The 14516-nt window shown below is 44.6% G+C and overlaps 1 protein-coding gene across 10 annotated transcripts in view; it reads right to left on the bottom strand.

Moving 5' to 3' along the window:
* CELF6 (CUGBP Elav-like family member 6) overlaps positions 1-14516 on the bottom strand; it is a 196132-nt gene that overhangs the window by 6143 nt on the left and 175473 nt on the right. For 7 of the 10 annotated variants that reach the window (XM_083475849.1, XM_083475854.1, XM_083475852.1 and 4 more), the window contains 3 exons: positions 12694-12774; positions 9271-9414; positions 4205-4360 (listed from right to left, as the gene is read on the bottom strand). In XM_083475849.1, coding sequence (XP_083331975.1) covers positions 4233-4360; positions 9271-9414; positions 12694-12774 — 353 coding nt within the window. In that variant the 3' untranslated portion in view covers positions 4205-4232. Of the gene's footprint in view, positions 1-727; positions 834-4204; positions 4361-9270; positions 9415-12693; positions 12775-14516 lie in introns of all 10 variants that reach the window. The other 3 variants (XM_083475853.1, XM_083475856.1, XM_083475851.1) reach the window with 2 other exon arrangements.

The raw sequence follows: 14516 nt of genomic DNA, 5'->3' as shown, positions 1-14516 counted from the left end.
CAGAAGCAGCCAGCATGGCTGATGGTCATGGATGATGCGGATTGTAGGCTGAGATATCTGGAGGACACAGGATTGAAGAAAGATGGCCTACACTCACTGGAAGCGACTCTTCAAGGTTCAGACAGGTTTCTCCCAACCCTGCTGAAGATGTGACTGAAGAGACTGAACTTGAGATGTTTTGCATACAAAACATGTGTTTTCCAACAATCAAGGAGCATTTGTTGTCAATCCTTAGCAGTGAAGCCTTCATGCTCTTGAGACTGTGGAATGCTTGAATTTCCACAAGCATTGGGGTAATATAGAGACTCTAAATTATGCTGGGATGCCAGGAGGGTGGGGAGAGCTAGCACAACTTGGTGTTTCTTGTGCAGGACTGAGTTACTCAGCCATCATCATCACACAGTAAATATAGAGGACACACACATCAATTGTCACATCACAACAGAGAGAAAAGGAGGTACAAAGAAGGACAAAGTGGAGTTTATGGGCTCAAAAAATCCACAACTAGTAAAAGACTGACCAATCAGCACTCCAAAAACTATCCACCATGGGCATCAATATGGCACTGCACAACCGCCAAAAAGAGAGGAGGAAGGGGTGGGAAGAAGAACTAATAAAAATAAAGCAGAGATGTAGAAAGATCAACGTCAAGTTCATGCAACAAGATTACAACCGGCCACATGGCGTCATCGAGAAGGACGATGACAACATTAGTTAAGTCACTTACAGTTTCAGATAATTTGGGAGGGAGAGTTTTTGTTTGGGTCTCCCATAACAGCTAGAGGGTTGCTAGGCAACTGTGGGGTCATCCTTGGAGCTATGATTGGCCTGGTCTGGTTAGAGACAAAGTAGTGGATGGGTTGGAGGAAACAAAAATATAAAAGAAAAGATGAATCGGTTTGATGCGAGTTCTCAGTATTAATGGTCATTGCTTCTTCTGATAGCTGCAAAATGGAGCAGGAGTCCTCTGAAGTCATATTCACATGGTACATCTAAAGCACAGAGAAAGTACTTTAGCAGTCATGGGGAATCACAAGAACTGTAGTTTGTGCAGGGCGCTGGGAAGTCTAGGTCTCTGAGGCCAGCCCCCTTCACAAACTACAGTTCCCAAGATTCTTTGCAGGGGAGCCATGACTGCCAAAGGGGGGTTAAAGTGTTTTAAATGTTTGGTGAGCCTGAAAATAGCTTCCTTCATGAGGCCAATGAATTGCTGGGGAAGATGAGCACAGGGTGCTACTGCTTTCATGTCCTATTCTGGGCATCCCATAGGCCTGGGGTGGGTAATCCATGACTCTCTAGGTTTTGAACTACAACTCCAAGCATTCCTAATTGTTAGCCGGGGCTGGTGGGAGTTGGGAGTCCAACAATGTGTGGTGGGGGGCACAGATTCCTCACTCCTGCTGTAATAGCAGATGGGCCTCTGGTCGGTTCCAGCAGATCTGCTTGTCATGCTATTGCATCCTGCAGCCCTCTGTGGGATTTCACTCTTGCAAACTGCTTGCAGTGGGTGTGCAACTTACACTGCAATTCTATACACGTCTATGGAGAAGTTAATTCCACAGAATTTCCAGGTAAGTAGGTATAAGATTGGGACGCGGGTGGTGCTGCGGGTTAAACTACTGAGCCTAGGACTTGCCGATCAGAAGGTCGGCGGTTCGAATCCCCGCAATGGGGTGAGCTCCCGTTGCTCGGTCCCTGCTCCTGCCAACCTAGCAGTTCAAAAGCATGTCAAAGTGCAAGTAGATAAATAGGTACCACTCTGGTGGGAAGGTAAACGGTATTTCCGTGAGCTGCTCTGGTTCACCAGAAGCGCCTTAGTTATGCTGGCCACATGACCCGGAAACTGTACGCCGGCTCCCTCGGCCAATAAAGCGAGATGAGCGCCACAACCTCAGAGTCGTCCACGACTGGACCTAATGGTCAGGGGTCCCTTTAGCTTTACCTAGGTATAAGATTGTAGCCTTAATAAGCATACAGCCTAAGCTATGACTTACGCAAAAGTTGGGGAGATTTGCATCATGCATTTAAAGCATACCCAACCATAATCCATAGAGCTGTAGAGTTGGAAGGGACCCCAAGGGTCATCTAGGCCAACCCCCTGCAAGGCAGGAATTTCAACTAAACCATCCATGACAGGTGGCCTTCCAGTCTCTGCTTTTAAACCTCCAAGGGAGGAGAGTCCACAACCTCTCAAAGCAGTCCGTTCCACAGTTGAAGTGCTCTTACTCTCAGAAAGTAAGAGCACAATGAAAGCTCATGATTTCCCCTAAAGAATCCTGGGAACTGTAGTTCCCTCACACAGAGCTACATTCACTCTGTTCCCAGGATCCATGTGATTTCAATGTGCATTGGGCATGCTTTAAATGCATCGTGTGGATCTTTTGGTTCAGTTTAACTCTGCGGCTGATTTACACACTGCCTTGATATGGTTAAATTGGGTGTTCCTTTCTCTTTTTTTGCAGTGGCGAGGGGCTTGTGAATGCAACTCACCTCAGCCTGGAAACCCCCTCAAACTATGTGCGGAGCCAGGAGGTGATAAACAAATTTGTGATGACTTCAGACTATCCCAATCAGATCAAAACATTTGATTTAATTAGCATTTGAGGTGGCATGTTGTTGGATTTTAGCCTTTAAGTCACCCCAAGGATCTGTTTCAGGTCAAAAGGCAGGGTAATAATGGCTTCCACAAATAAACACATGTATTCTGTTTGGTGCTCTTGCCATGATTTTGAAAACAGCTACTTGGGTATATGGACTTCAATGGAACCACATAATTATGCTTTAGATTTTACCCTTTCATTGGTCTGAAGTCATGTTAGATTATCTACCTTCCTTCCTATTTACAGATTAAGGTTTTGGCCACAGAGATTCTATTCTTGTCTCTTTTTACATAACTATGAAAGCTTTTGGATGTGAAGTTACTGGATGACTTGACCTATTGGTGATTTTATGCTCATTTAAATTTTGATGCGTGTTAAATGAACTGTTTGTTGTTGTTTTTTCAGTAGTGATATTATACATATTATTTTTATCTACTGATATTGTACCACTGTTTTTAGTCTATCTTCTATGTGTGAACCACTTTGGGTGCAGGTTATTTGTGTATCAACTATGACACTCAACAACTTAAACAATGTAATATACACGGGTCCCACTATCAGAACACTCATTATCCAAAATCTCTGTTATCTGAATACAAAAAATTATGCCCAAACCTTGCTACATGAATGATTGGTTCAGATATCCAAACAGTAAAGTTTGCCCACTTCCTTAGTTGTTTGTGTTCTGCTGGCTAGTGGCCATTTGGGGCAGAAAACCATGGAGGGAGGGAGAGAGATTGAACAAATCAGAGAGCAGGAGGGATTGAACAAATAAGTTTTTCCTTTGTTTGGCTTCTGCTGACTGGCTGCAACAGTTTCAGGCAGAGACCAGGGAGGGAGCATGGACAAATCACGGATTGGAAATGTTCCCATAGGAAATAATGGAAATCACCAGCTTGTTATGCAAACACTCACTTAACAAACAATTTCCTGAGAATGCATTGTGCCTGGAGAGTGGGACCTGAACATATCTGTCTCTGTCCCACTGAAGACACAGACATGCTTGCATCCTGCTTAAAGTCAGTGGGATAAATTAGCAGCAATAAATCTAAATTCCCTTGATATCAACTAGCTAGGTATTGTTCTAAGGCTTCTGTTTGTCTGACCTGCTGCTGTTCATTTACTGTGGTTTTATATTAGTTTTTATGGTTTGGTTTGTTAGTATTATGGTTTTAAGATATGCTGGAAACCTCCATGGGATTACTGTGTAACGAAGATTGGCTGATACATTAGGTCAAAAAATAAATAAAATAAATTCATTCTATTTGGATTGGGGTCATTCTCTATGCCTAAAAACAAACAATAAGGATCGTTGACACTGTACATTATTAGAATAATAAACCATTGAAAGTTTATTTGGGTAATCAATCCCCTGCGGGAAGGCTATGCATCATTTATTACCTTTTAGCTTATTCTCATGTGATGGACATGGGCTGGGCCAAAATGCACTGTATTTGCTGTTTTGAACTAGACACACCATTTGTGGTTTTTCGCTCCATTTTCCTCCAGGTTTAACACCAGCCTTGTGGCAAAAGCTTGAGGAAGGCTAACCCCTTTTCCTGCTGGTAGTGTAGCTGGGACAGTCTTGCCTGCCAATGGCTTACCTGCTTTCAGGGCCAAGGTGAACACGGGTCAGTAGGGTCTGTTAGCATCTTTTGGCCGCTTTAGTTGGACCTTTAGCCTCTTCATGCCGATCTGGAAGCCGTTCATGGCCTGAATGGCTGCCTGAGCACTAGTTGGATTGTCAAAACTGACGAAACCTGGGATGGGTCAAGGGGGAAAGTGGGGTGACAGGGGGTGAGAACAGAGAAGGAAAGGAAGGACACAGTTCAGCACCAAGGACAGCGGCAGCCCTCCCTCCATGTTGCTGTTTCACTGCAAGCCTTTCACAGAAAATAGATCCTGAGGAATTCAAAACAGGTGAATGTCAGAGCTAGCTGGCTGCTTAAGAGCAGGATCCCCAACCTGGTGCCTTTCAGATGCTTTGGACTGCGACTCTCATTAGCCCCAGCCAGCACAGCCATACTGGCTGGGGCTGATGGGAGTTTGTTACTCAAAATATCTGGAGGGCACCAGGTTGGGGGAAGCTGCTCTTAATGGTGATGGCAGGATGGGCTTGCAAAGGGCTGGTGGAAGTTGTCCTCCAAAACATTTGAAGTGGACTAAGTTGGGGAAGGCTGTTTTAGGCCACTGTTCACTTTCCAGCCACACAAGATTCTTCTTTAACAATAGTCATTGAAAGCAAAATTTAAGAAATCCAATCCATTTAACTCATGGAGTCTAGGTTTGGTTTTGGGTCACCTGGGGTGTTGTGAAGACACGGAGGAAAATCTTAAAGCAGGCATCCCCAACCTGCGGCCCTCCAAATGTTTTGGCCTACAACTCCCATGATCCCTAGCTAACAGGACCAGAGGTCAGGGATGATGGGAATTGTAGTCCAAAACATCTGGAGGGCCGAAGGTTGGGGGTGCCTGCCTTAAAGCCAAAATACACCATATTTTTTCATTGCAATGAGAACATCTTATAATCATGGCCTGCTAGTTAACTTCACAGGGTGTTAGCAGTCTGTGGGATGTTTCTAACACACTTCAAAATAATGTACTGGCATGTCCTCACTCAACAGGACTTTGAAAAGTTTGGAAGGATGTGCTAACCGTTTGAGAATATTCTGTATGATTCGTTTGACCTTTCAACATCAAAATAAGTTGAAGTGTTTGAGCAAGCCCTTACTTTATTTTTGCTCTTAATACATAGATAAAGGATCCAGTCTGCATTGCTTAAAAAACAACAACCAACAACAGTTGCATTGCTTTAAAAAATATTTTTTTAAAAAAATCTATAGCCACAACATTTATTCAGTAAGCAACGGCTGACAGGGAATGGGAGAGAGAAGTGACCCTGGAGGTGCGTGGCACCCACAGCACTCACTCAAAAATTCAGAAGTGCCCACAGGCCTGAAAAGGTTGCCAACCCCTAATTTGAAATATTTGCATACTGCCCTTCCATTAAGAAATCCCAGAGCACTTTACAGTAACTAATACAAACACAAGAAAAGGCCATGCTAAAAGCAAACCCAGGAGAGAAAGACATTGCCACAGGTGTCAGGTGAGTCTCCCTAGGGAAAGAGGTGCATAAGCTGATGGAGAGGAGAGAGACCCTTTCTAGCTATGGCCCCTTGCACATGCACCTCTTCCTCTAGGGAGGCTTACCTGAAGAAGATCTTACATACAGGCAAGTTGATGCGAGAGAAAACACCTCCTCAATTATCCAGGTTGCAAGCTGCATAGGGTCTTAAGATGTAAGCACCCACCCTTTGCATTGTATTTGGGAAAGGACTGGAAGCCAATGGGGTTCTTTAAGCACCAGCAGGATGTGATCCCGATGCTCAGTTCCAGACATTAGCTTAGTGGCTCTGTTTTGAACAAGGTAGTCTGCAAAACCATTCCCATGCCTAATGCATTGTTGCTGTTTGCTTTCCCCCAACCTGTGGTCTTTCATACGTTTTAGGCGGCAATTCTCACCATCCCTGACTGATGGAACTTGTACTTCAAACCATCTGGAGAGTACGAGGTTGGAGGAATGGCTACTGTAGTCTATGGTGCCATTACATCAGCTGTGTGGGCGAGGCCAGGTACCAGATTCAAGGCTGGCTCCAGATTTGAGGCAAAGTGCCTGCTGGAGGACACTCCTTTACACCTGCCCACTGGCAGGCTTAATCTGGCAGCAGTGCAGGCATCAGCACTGCCTTTGATGAGCACCAGGCAGCCCTCGGTGGGTATGAGGTTCATTTTAACCTTCCACAATGCATTGGAGTGATGCTACATCAGTGACACTGCAGGAAATGAAAAGAGTAGTTCTCAAACTAAGCTCTCTCTCTCTCTCTCTCTCTCTCTCTCTCTCTCTGTGTGTGTGTGTGTGTAGTGGACAGGCATAAGTAGTGGACCTTGCTGGTGTGCTGGTGCAGGATGATGACAACTGCTGGTGCTGGATTTGGCCACACATGTGCAGGGCCTTGCAGCTAAGAAATATTCAGGCTACGTTAGACAATGAACTTTGGCTTGCGAAACTCCCAAGCTGGTGGCTGTAAGTTAAATTAAGTGGTCAGACTTTATTTGCAGCAACATGAGGTGCAAATTATGCTTGCAAAGCATCGCCTCCGTTGCATTTTAGTATGGGGTCTGCTAATTTGAGGCCCTAGATTAGTGCCTACTCTGCATATTAGTAAATTTGGCCCTCCATTTTCTTTTTGATCCTTACAAATGAATTGCTTTATGATTTGGTTTAGTAACTTCCCAGGGAGAGAAGTTAAGTTAATGGGCCTATAAATTCCTGCTTTTAAAGTTGGGCATTATGTTTGCCTTTTTCCATTCCACTGGAACCTCACCTGTCATGCATGATTTCTCAAAAATGATTGCTTTGTGGTTTGGAGATGCCTTCAGCATCCCAGGGCGCAATTCATCATGACCTGCTGACTTCTAATCATTTAAGATAGTCAAATATTCTCTGAACAGATCTTTGCCTATCCTAACCTTTGTCCCTCCCTCATTGTTTATATCGATTCTACTAATCATCTGGTCACAATTTATCTCACTGGCGAAAACCAAAGTGAAGTAGACATTGAGCAATTTAGCTTTCATTGTACTGTGGATTACTAGTACTCTTTCCTCTAATGAATGGGCTTTTTTCACTTTCTGGATATTTTCAGTGTGTTTATAGAAACTCTTCTGATTGTTCCTAATGCAGCCCCAGGAAATGATCTGAAGGCGCTTGAGGCCACCACCTTGCTGAAACGAAGCTAAACCAATTGGTTTTGTGATGGAAGGAAGGCACGTTAATAATGTAAGAAAATAAGGGTTGTTTCCAGTGCCGCTCCTTCTCAGAGTAGACCCACTGAAGTTAAGAGGCTTGGAGCATTCATTTAAATGAGTTTACTCTGAGTAGCACTTAGTTGGATACAATATGTAAGTAACATTTCCATAGGGGCAGCCGACACTGTGCCCTCTGGATGTGGTTGGACTACAGTTCTCTTAATCCCTGACTATCATCCACACTGACTTGGGCAGACAGGAGCTGAGGCCACAGCTTATGGGAAGGGGCCATAGCTCAGTGGAAGAAAATCTGCTTTGCATGCAAAAGGTTCTAGGTTCAATTCCCAGCATCTCTAGCTAGGCCCATGAATGTCCCCCACCAGAAACCCTGGAGAGCTGCTGCCAGTCAGTCCAGATAACATTGAGCTAGATCGGGGTAGGCAACCTAAGGCCCGGGGGCCGGATGTGGCCCAATCGCCTTCTCAATCCGGCCCACAGATGGTCTGGGAATCAGCATGTTTTTACATGAGTAGAATGTGTGCTTTTATTTAAAATGCATCTCTGGGTTATTTGTGGGGCATAGAAATTTGTTCATCCCCCCCCCCAAAAAAAATATAGTCTGGCCCACCACATGGTCTGAGGGATGGTGTACTGGCCCATGGCTGAAAAAGATTGCTGACCCCTGAGCTAGATGGACCAATGGTCTGACTCTGTAAAAGGCAGCTTCCTGACATCTGGAGGGCACTGTGTTGACTACCCCTGCTCAGATATATGACACTAAAAGAATGAAACAGCCCATGATAGCCTTGTGAACCAAGATGGAATGCCCCATTCCGAAGCTACTGTATCATTATCAAAGACCATTTTTTTTACAGTTGGGCAATATAGCAATTGCCAAAAAAATGCTTCTAAGTGGCCTGGTTTTACATTACAGTGGTGGCATATACAAGAACCAACCAGAGAAGTTTCTCCAGATGTTGGAGTGGAAACAAACCATATGAGCGAGCCTCATGATTGGATGTTGCCTATAATACTAGCGATGGGCACAATTCCTTGAACTTGCCTTGAAATTATGGGGGTGGATGGGTTGTGTTCCTTGAGTATACGCAAACAATTACAATTCCACCCCTGCAAGTATTCTTGAGGAACGCTAAAAAACCCCTACTAATGCCTTTCTTCTCTGCAGTTACCCTCCCTTCCAAAGCAGGTACAAGTTTGCTTGAGCATTTTCCCATCAGTTGTCCCCCAAGGGCTGAACCCTGTCTACCACACCTCCCAAAATCCTGACTTCAGAGCTTGCTCCTTGGTCTGAGCCACTTGTCTCAGGTATGAAGACCCCGTCTGACCTCCTGTTCCCATTCCCTGATTGCTGCTTTTGGGTCATGAATCTGCTTCAGCTCTACTTATAACAGCTGCCCAGGATCCTGGAACTCCACTGCCTGGAGTCTGACCCCTGCTGAGGCCTGACAATAGTCAATCCTATCCCTCCTTATTCTTCCCTTATGTCACATCTTATTCTGAAATGTGCAGAATTGCATGTTGGCTCCTGGGAGCTAGAGTTCCTTACATAGCAAAATCCTACTTGCCATCTATTTGTGGTGCGAAGTGCAGGAAGAACACACATGTTTCAGCAGCTACAAACACAATGGAAAAGGACTGTGTGGCTCAGTGACAGAGCATGTGTAAAAGGGCCCTGATTCAATCCCTGGCAACTCAAGGTAGGGCTGGGAGAGACCATAACACTGGAGAGCCATTGCCAAACAGCATAGACAATACTGAGCGAGACTGACAGATGTTCTGATACAGTATAGGATGACTTCCTATGTTCCTAGAATCTCAAAGGAAGCACACCAGCTACTTACCAAAGCATTTACTTTGGTTGGTGGCACGGTCAACAAAGACTTTGGCAGAGATGACGTTGCCGAAAGGCAAGAACATCTGCATAAGTTCTGCATCCCCAAACTCCTGGGGCAGGTGATAAATGAAGAGGTTACAGCCTTCGGGACCTGGGATAATGACAAAGGTGTACACACAAAGGAAAAGACATGTGTTAGCAGCAAAGAGGCCATGCGCAACATGTTTGGCTACTTTCTCACAATGCACTGCTTGTTGCAGCTAGCTTATCTGCTAGTTCAGCAGATAAAAGTCTTTTTAAAAATCAGTTCATTGCAATTGTTTTTTTTCCTAATATCCACCAGCTTGCTAGAACATAAAGCTGAAAAGAATCATGACACACCTTGAGCAAATATCTAGGTGTATATTAAAATCAATTCAATCCCAGTCATACAGAGAGTTCTTTCCCAGAGCGTCAGAACATGGTCTCAGAATGGCTATATAACAGAGTGTCCTTACTCAAATAATAATTTCTAGTTCAGCTGCAGTCCAACAGCTCACCCACACTTCTGTTTGCCCCACTGCTTTCCCCCAGTAAAACCTGTGGTTTTGCACTGAACAGGAACAGACAGCAGTTGGGTTTTCTGCAGATCGCTGTTTGTTCCGATTTATCACCAAAGAGCGGGTTTTTTACGGAAAGTGGTAGGACAATGACAAAATTGTTTGGACCTAGGCCTAGAAAGCATGTGAGAAGGAGAAAACGTCTTAGCCTCGTGCTGGCTAGGCATGGGACAAGTGGAAGTGTTGAACGAACCCTTAGTTCCACATGGAAGAGTCTTGTTATTACCATCAGGGTCAGTCTTTAAGATATAAGGGGATAATTTCTGTATCCTTTCCTTCCTGGCATTTACACTGGCCCCTCCAGATGTCCTCTATTAAGAATTCATCAGAATTCATGCTCATGATGGCTATGGGGGCAGTTATACACAATCACCACTTGCGCCTGTAAAAGTTTTGGGGGGTTGTAATACTGCTTCTTTTGCAACAGGTACAGGCCCCATGGTTTCCTGTCAAAACATTCTATACCACAGATGTTCTAGGGTTGCTGTTTTTTGTCCTGTTTTTGGTGTTTTTGGTGTTGTCCCTCCAGATGGAAATAATTCAACAACTTTGGTGAATCTTTGCAGAACAACTAAGAAAGCTGAATGATGTGTGGACAGCCCAGTGTCAGTCCATCATCAAAGTGCTATTATTGTGTCAGTGGTATATTGCCAAATACACCTGCAAAAGAAGAAGAAGCCACCGGTCTGGTGGGGGCTTTAATCCTACTGCCAAAGGGAAGGAGCCTCAACTGATCAATCAGATGAACAACTGGAAGCAGCATAGTCAACAGAAATGACTGTTCGGGCAAATAGAAATGAACCACTCAATCAATCGCAATTGCAGCCGAGACCAAAAGTTTCTCAGCCCAGCAAATTAACATTCTGCAACTTGCAGTTCCCCTGTCTTAAAGCAGAAATGCACCACTGCTTACCCACTCATTTATTTTGTAAAACCTCCCTAGTTTTATGAAAGCTGCCCACTAGCATTTCTTGACACCCACAAACTGCATAGGGACATGGTGATCTCCTGCTAGTAGAGAGACCACATCAGGGATCAGGAGGATGACCACATGGGATTACCTGAAGACAGAGACAGCTGCTCTTACAACCTCTTTCTTCCGGTAATCTGCACACTCATCCCCATGGTTTAGAACTATAGTGCTGACTCATCTGTGGGAGAATCTGATGCCTGAAGTGCTCTGATTCCATCTACTACTAAGGGGAAACAAGGAAATGTATTTCTACATACCTCTCAACTTATCTAGGCCTCTGTCCTCACACTTATTCAGCTATGGAGGCACATGCAGAGATGTATATTTCTTCCCCTGACTGAGGGGTTGCCAACAATGGTACCCTTCAGATGTTGTGGACCACACCTCTCATCAACTCCTTCCAGCATGGTTAATGGTCAAAGATGATAGGAGCTGCAGTCCACAACATCTGGAGGCAAGCAAGGAGCATTGCCACATTTAAAGGACACATTCCAGCCATGCAGAAGGGCTTTGTGAGAGTTGGCGAGGAGTGTACTCCAAAGAGCCTTCCAAGAGAGACCTGTAGTCCAGCCCATCAGTCAGAGGTTCCTAACCCCTGCTTTATTTTGAATGCATGGACACATTTTGTCATTTTTCCAGTGCAACTCTTTGTTTTGTTTATTGTGTGTCCCTATGGAAAAGCATAATATAAATAAAACTAACCTAAGTTTATTTCATAGGAGAATGTATCAACATTCTGCTTTCTGATGTGATGGAGAACCACGGAGTCAAGGACTGTGAGCCCACCCTCCATGTTCCTTTGTTCATTAACGCATCCCCAGGAGGTCTGACTCAATCAGCACCTCACACTCAGAACTCTGGTGTTGCCTCCTTCCAATTCAACTCTCCATCTTTCTTTTTGTTGTGTTCACCTCATTCACACTTCTTTGTAGCCTTGTTTCTATCTTCTCTTTGCTGAATTTCTGCCACCCTTCTACCAACCCGCATGTTGATTTAATCACCCGAGCCACCTGCCGTTCTGTCAATATTTGCATATTGTCATCTAATCATCACCAGCACCATTTATGTAGCTGTCAGTTTGTACATTACAGATCCCAGGAAGAGGGGGACTGCAAGAAACGGCTTTTTGTAATGTCCAAACATGCATCCAAATGCATTATATGAACTAGTCAGGCATGCATCTTTCTCCCTATCAAATCCCAAAAGAACAGCACTGGATAGTCAGGTTTCCTGTTCACAAGTCTTTTGGGGAGTGAGTTGCATTCATATGGTAGGTATCCAGCTGTCATATCTGTTTTAATCTGTCGAGTTCAAGAAGAACTGCAAAAGAAGGCAGAAGAGAACCAGGAACTCACTCACTCACTGTGGGCTCCCAAGTTGAGTTATCTGATGCCATGGTGGCTGAAAAGCAGGTGGCTCCACCCACCTGCCAAAGTGGTTCATGCTGGATGGGGGGGACTCAAGATCCAGCCTGCCAGCTGGGTCCTGTTCTTTGCCCCGTCCTATCTAATCCAGCATTTTGTACTCAAAGTGCCCAACCAGATGCCTCTGGGAAGCAGGCCATGAGCACAAATAGCATTACAGCTATTACTTTAGTGTTTTGCACATTTAAAGTTGCATTTAAATTTGATAGTTTGTTCTACGGAAGGGTGGGAAAACCTTTTTTTAAAAAAACAACAACAAACCCCACTTATTTTACATTTATTCATCTTGGTTATTTATTTTGTGTTAGGCCACCCCATCCTAGATAGCAATGTTGATATCAGTCATGCACAAAGCAATTCATTATCGACCCCAGCCGTATGACTCAGCCGTTTCAGGAATCCCTGCTCTCTGAAATGCCCACAACCCATCTTACCTTCTCTCTGCTGCTGGGGGATGATGGGAGCTTGCTGGGGGAAGGCCTGGCTGATTGGTGCATAGGCGGCTGGGTATGCTGCTGGAACACACAAAAGCAGAATGGTCAGGGCAAACAGAGCCTCCTTCTAGTGCTGAGAAAAGCATGGTAAAGCAAAACCAATGGGAGACAAAAGTGGGATGCTCAGCAGTGGATCCTGAGCATGACTCATTTCCAGAGATGTATGCACAGATTACATACAAAAAGATTGCTTTGCTGCCTCCACAATCGAGTTGGCTTGTGCTCATGGAACAGTCCCAAAGAGTACATGACACAGGCCGCTTGTGTGGTTCAGGAGGTCTGAATGAAACCTTTGGAGCTGCGTGAAGCCTAGCACAAAGAGCATTTTAGGCACACCAAATTATGAACGTATTTAAGCCACCTTACACTAGTGTTGTTGGTCCATCTATCCTGGTGTTGTCCACCCTGACAGGCAGTGGCTGTCCTGGGTGTCAGGTAGATGTTTCTCCTGTCCCCTGCTACGTGAGAGCGTTGAGTTGCAAAGGCCAGGGATTAATCATGGGATTTCAGACATGCAAAGCATGGCAGGGGCAGCCAAAATGGTGTCCTCTAGATGCTATTGGTCTCCAACTCTCATCAGGCCCAGCCAACAGAGTCAATGGCCAGGGACGATGGGAGTGGAGTCCAGCAACATTGGCTTTGACTTCCTCTTCTCTGAACCATGGGTGCCCCAGTGCATTACGACTGTAGAGATTCTGGCAGGTCCACCCAAGCATTCTCTCTTCTTCACATTCTACGAGCTGTTTCTTCATGTTCCAACATATTGTTCCAAGGACTTGCCTTAGATGCAGCCTGACATGCAGGGCTGTACATGCCTTCTAATGGGATGTGTATACTGTTTGCCTGAATTGGCATTCTCATTTAAACTAATCACTGGCCAGCGCAGGGGACTTGCTGGTTTGTGGCTGACTAGGCATGTCAGTCCGTCTCTCAGGTATCGTTTCCAGGCCTGACCTCCAGCTTGCAGTGCATAATTGCTTTCACCTTTCCCTGGCAGAAAAAAGGGGTCTAACTGCCACTTGCCCTGGGACTGCATTGTTGAAGGGAAGCAGAAGTGGAATCTGTTCTCCATTTCTCAAAGGTTTGCTTCTGAAAATGAGGCCTCTAGTTCATTTGCCTCATTTGTAGCAATGTCTAGGATCTCTGGGTGTGTGTGAAGTTGAGATTGCCTTATAATTGCAAGGTAGCTGAGGGTGCTGGGTGCTTTTCTGTCCTTTAAAAACTTTTCCAGCACTTTTTCAACCTCTCTGTCCTGAGAAATCTCCATGGAGGAGATACCTCTTGATGTCTTCTTCGGGGTTTTGACTGAAGCATAGGACACTGTGGAGACTGGTGTGATTTCATTTTCTGAAAAAGGGAATCCCTTCCACTTACTTATTTTTTTCTGTATTGATTTCTTTAAAAGGTTAAGAAAAGACCTCACATAAGAACAATTAACAATGAACATCTGTCAGGAGAACAGCAGACAGCCTCTCTTGTTTCTTATGCTTCCAGGAAAACCCACCTATGGTCATCAGGGGGGTTCTCACCAAGTGTGAGCACCCATGAAGAATAAACAGCCACTAACACTCGTCAACTCCCTTGTAAGTAAGGCAGGTACAACAAAACCCTGGCACATTACAAATGTCTTTATTTCTTTAAAACTGTTTATAAACTACTTAGTATTTTTAAAATCTCTAAGTGGTGTACAACCTAAAAACCATAAATATTACCATAAAAACAAAAATGCAACATAGAACCAGTAAAACAGTAGTATAAAAGCA

This window comes from Podarcis liolepis, assembly GCF_965112155.1.
Source record: "Podarcis liolepis genome assembly, chromosome: 14".
Classification (NCBI taxonomy): Eukaryota; Metazoa; Chordata; class Lepidosauria; order Squamata; family Lacertidae; genus Podarcis; species Podarcis liolepis.
Note: the sequence above shows the minus strand (reverse complement) of the source record. Positions and strands in the feature narration are given on the sequence as shown.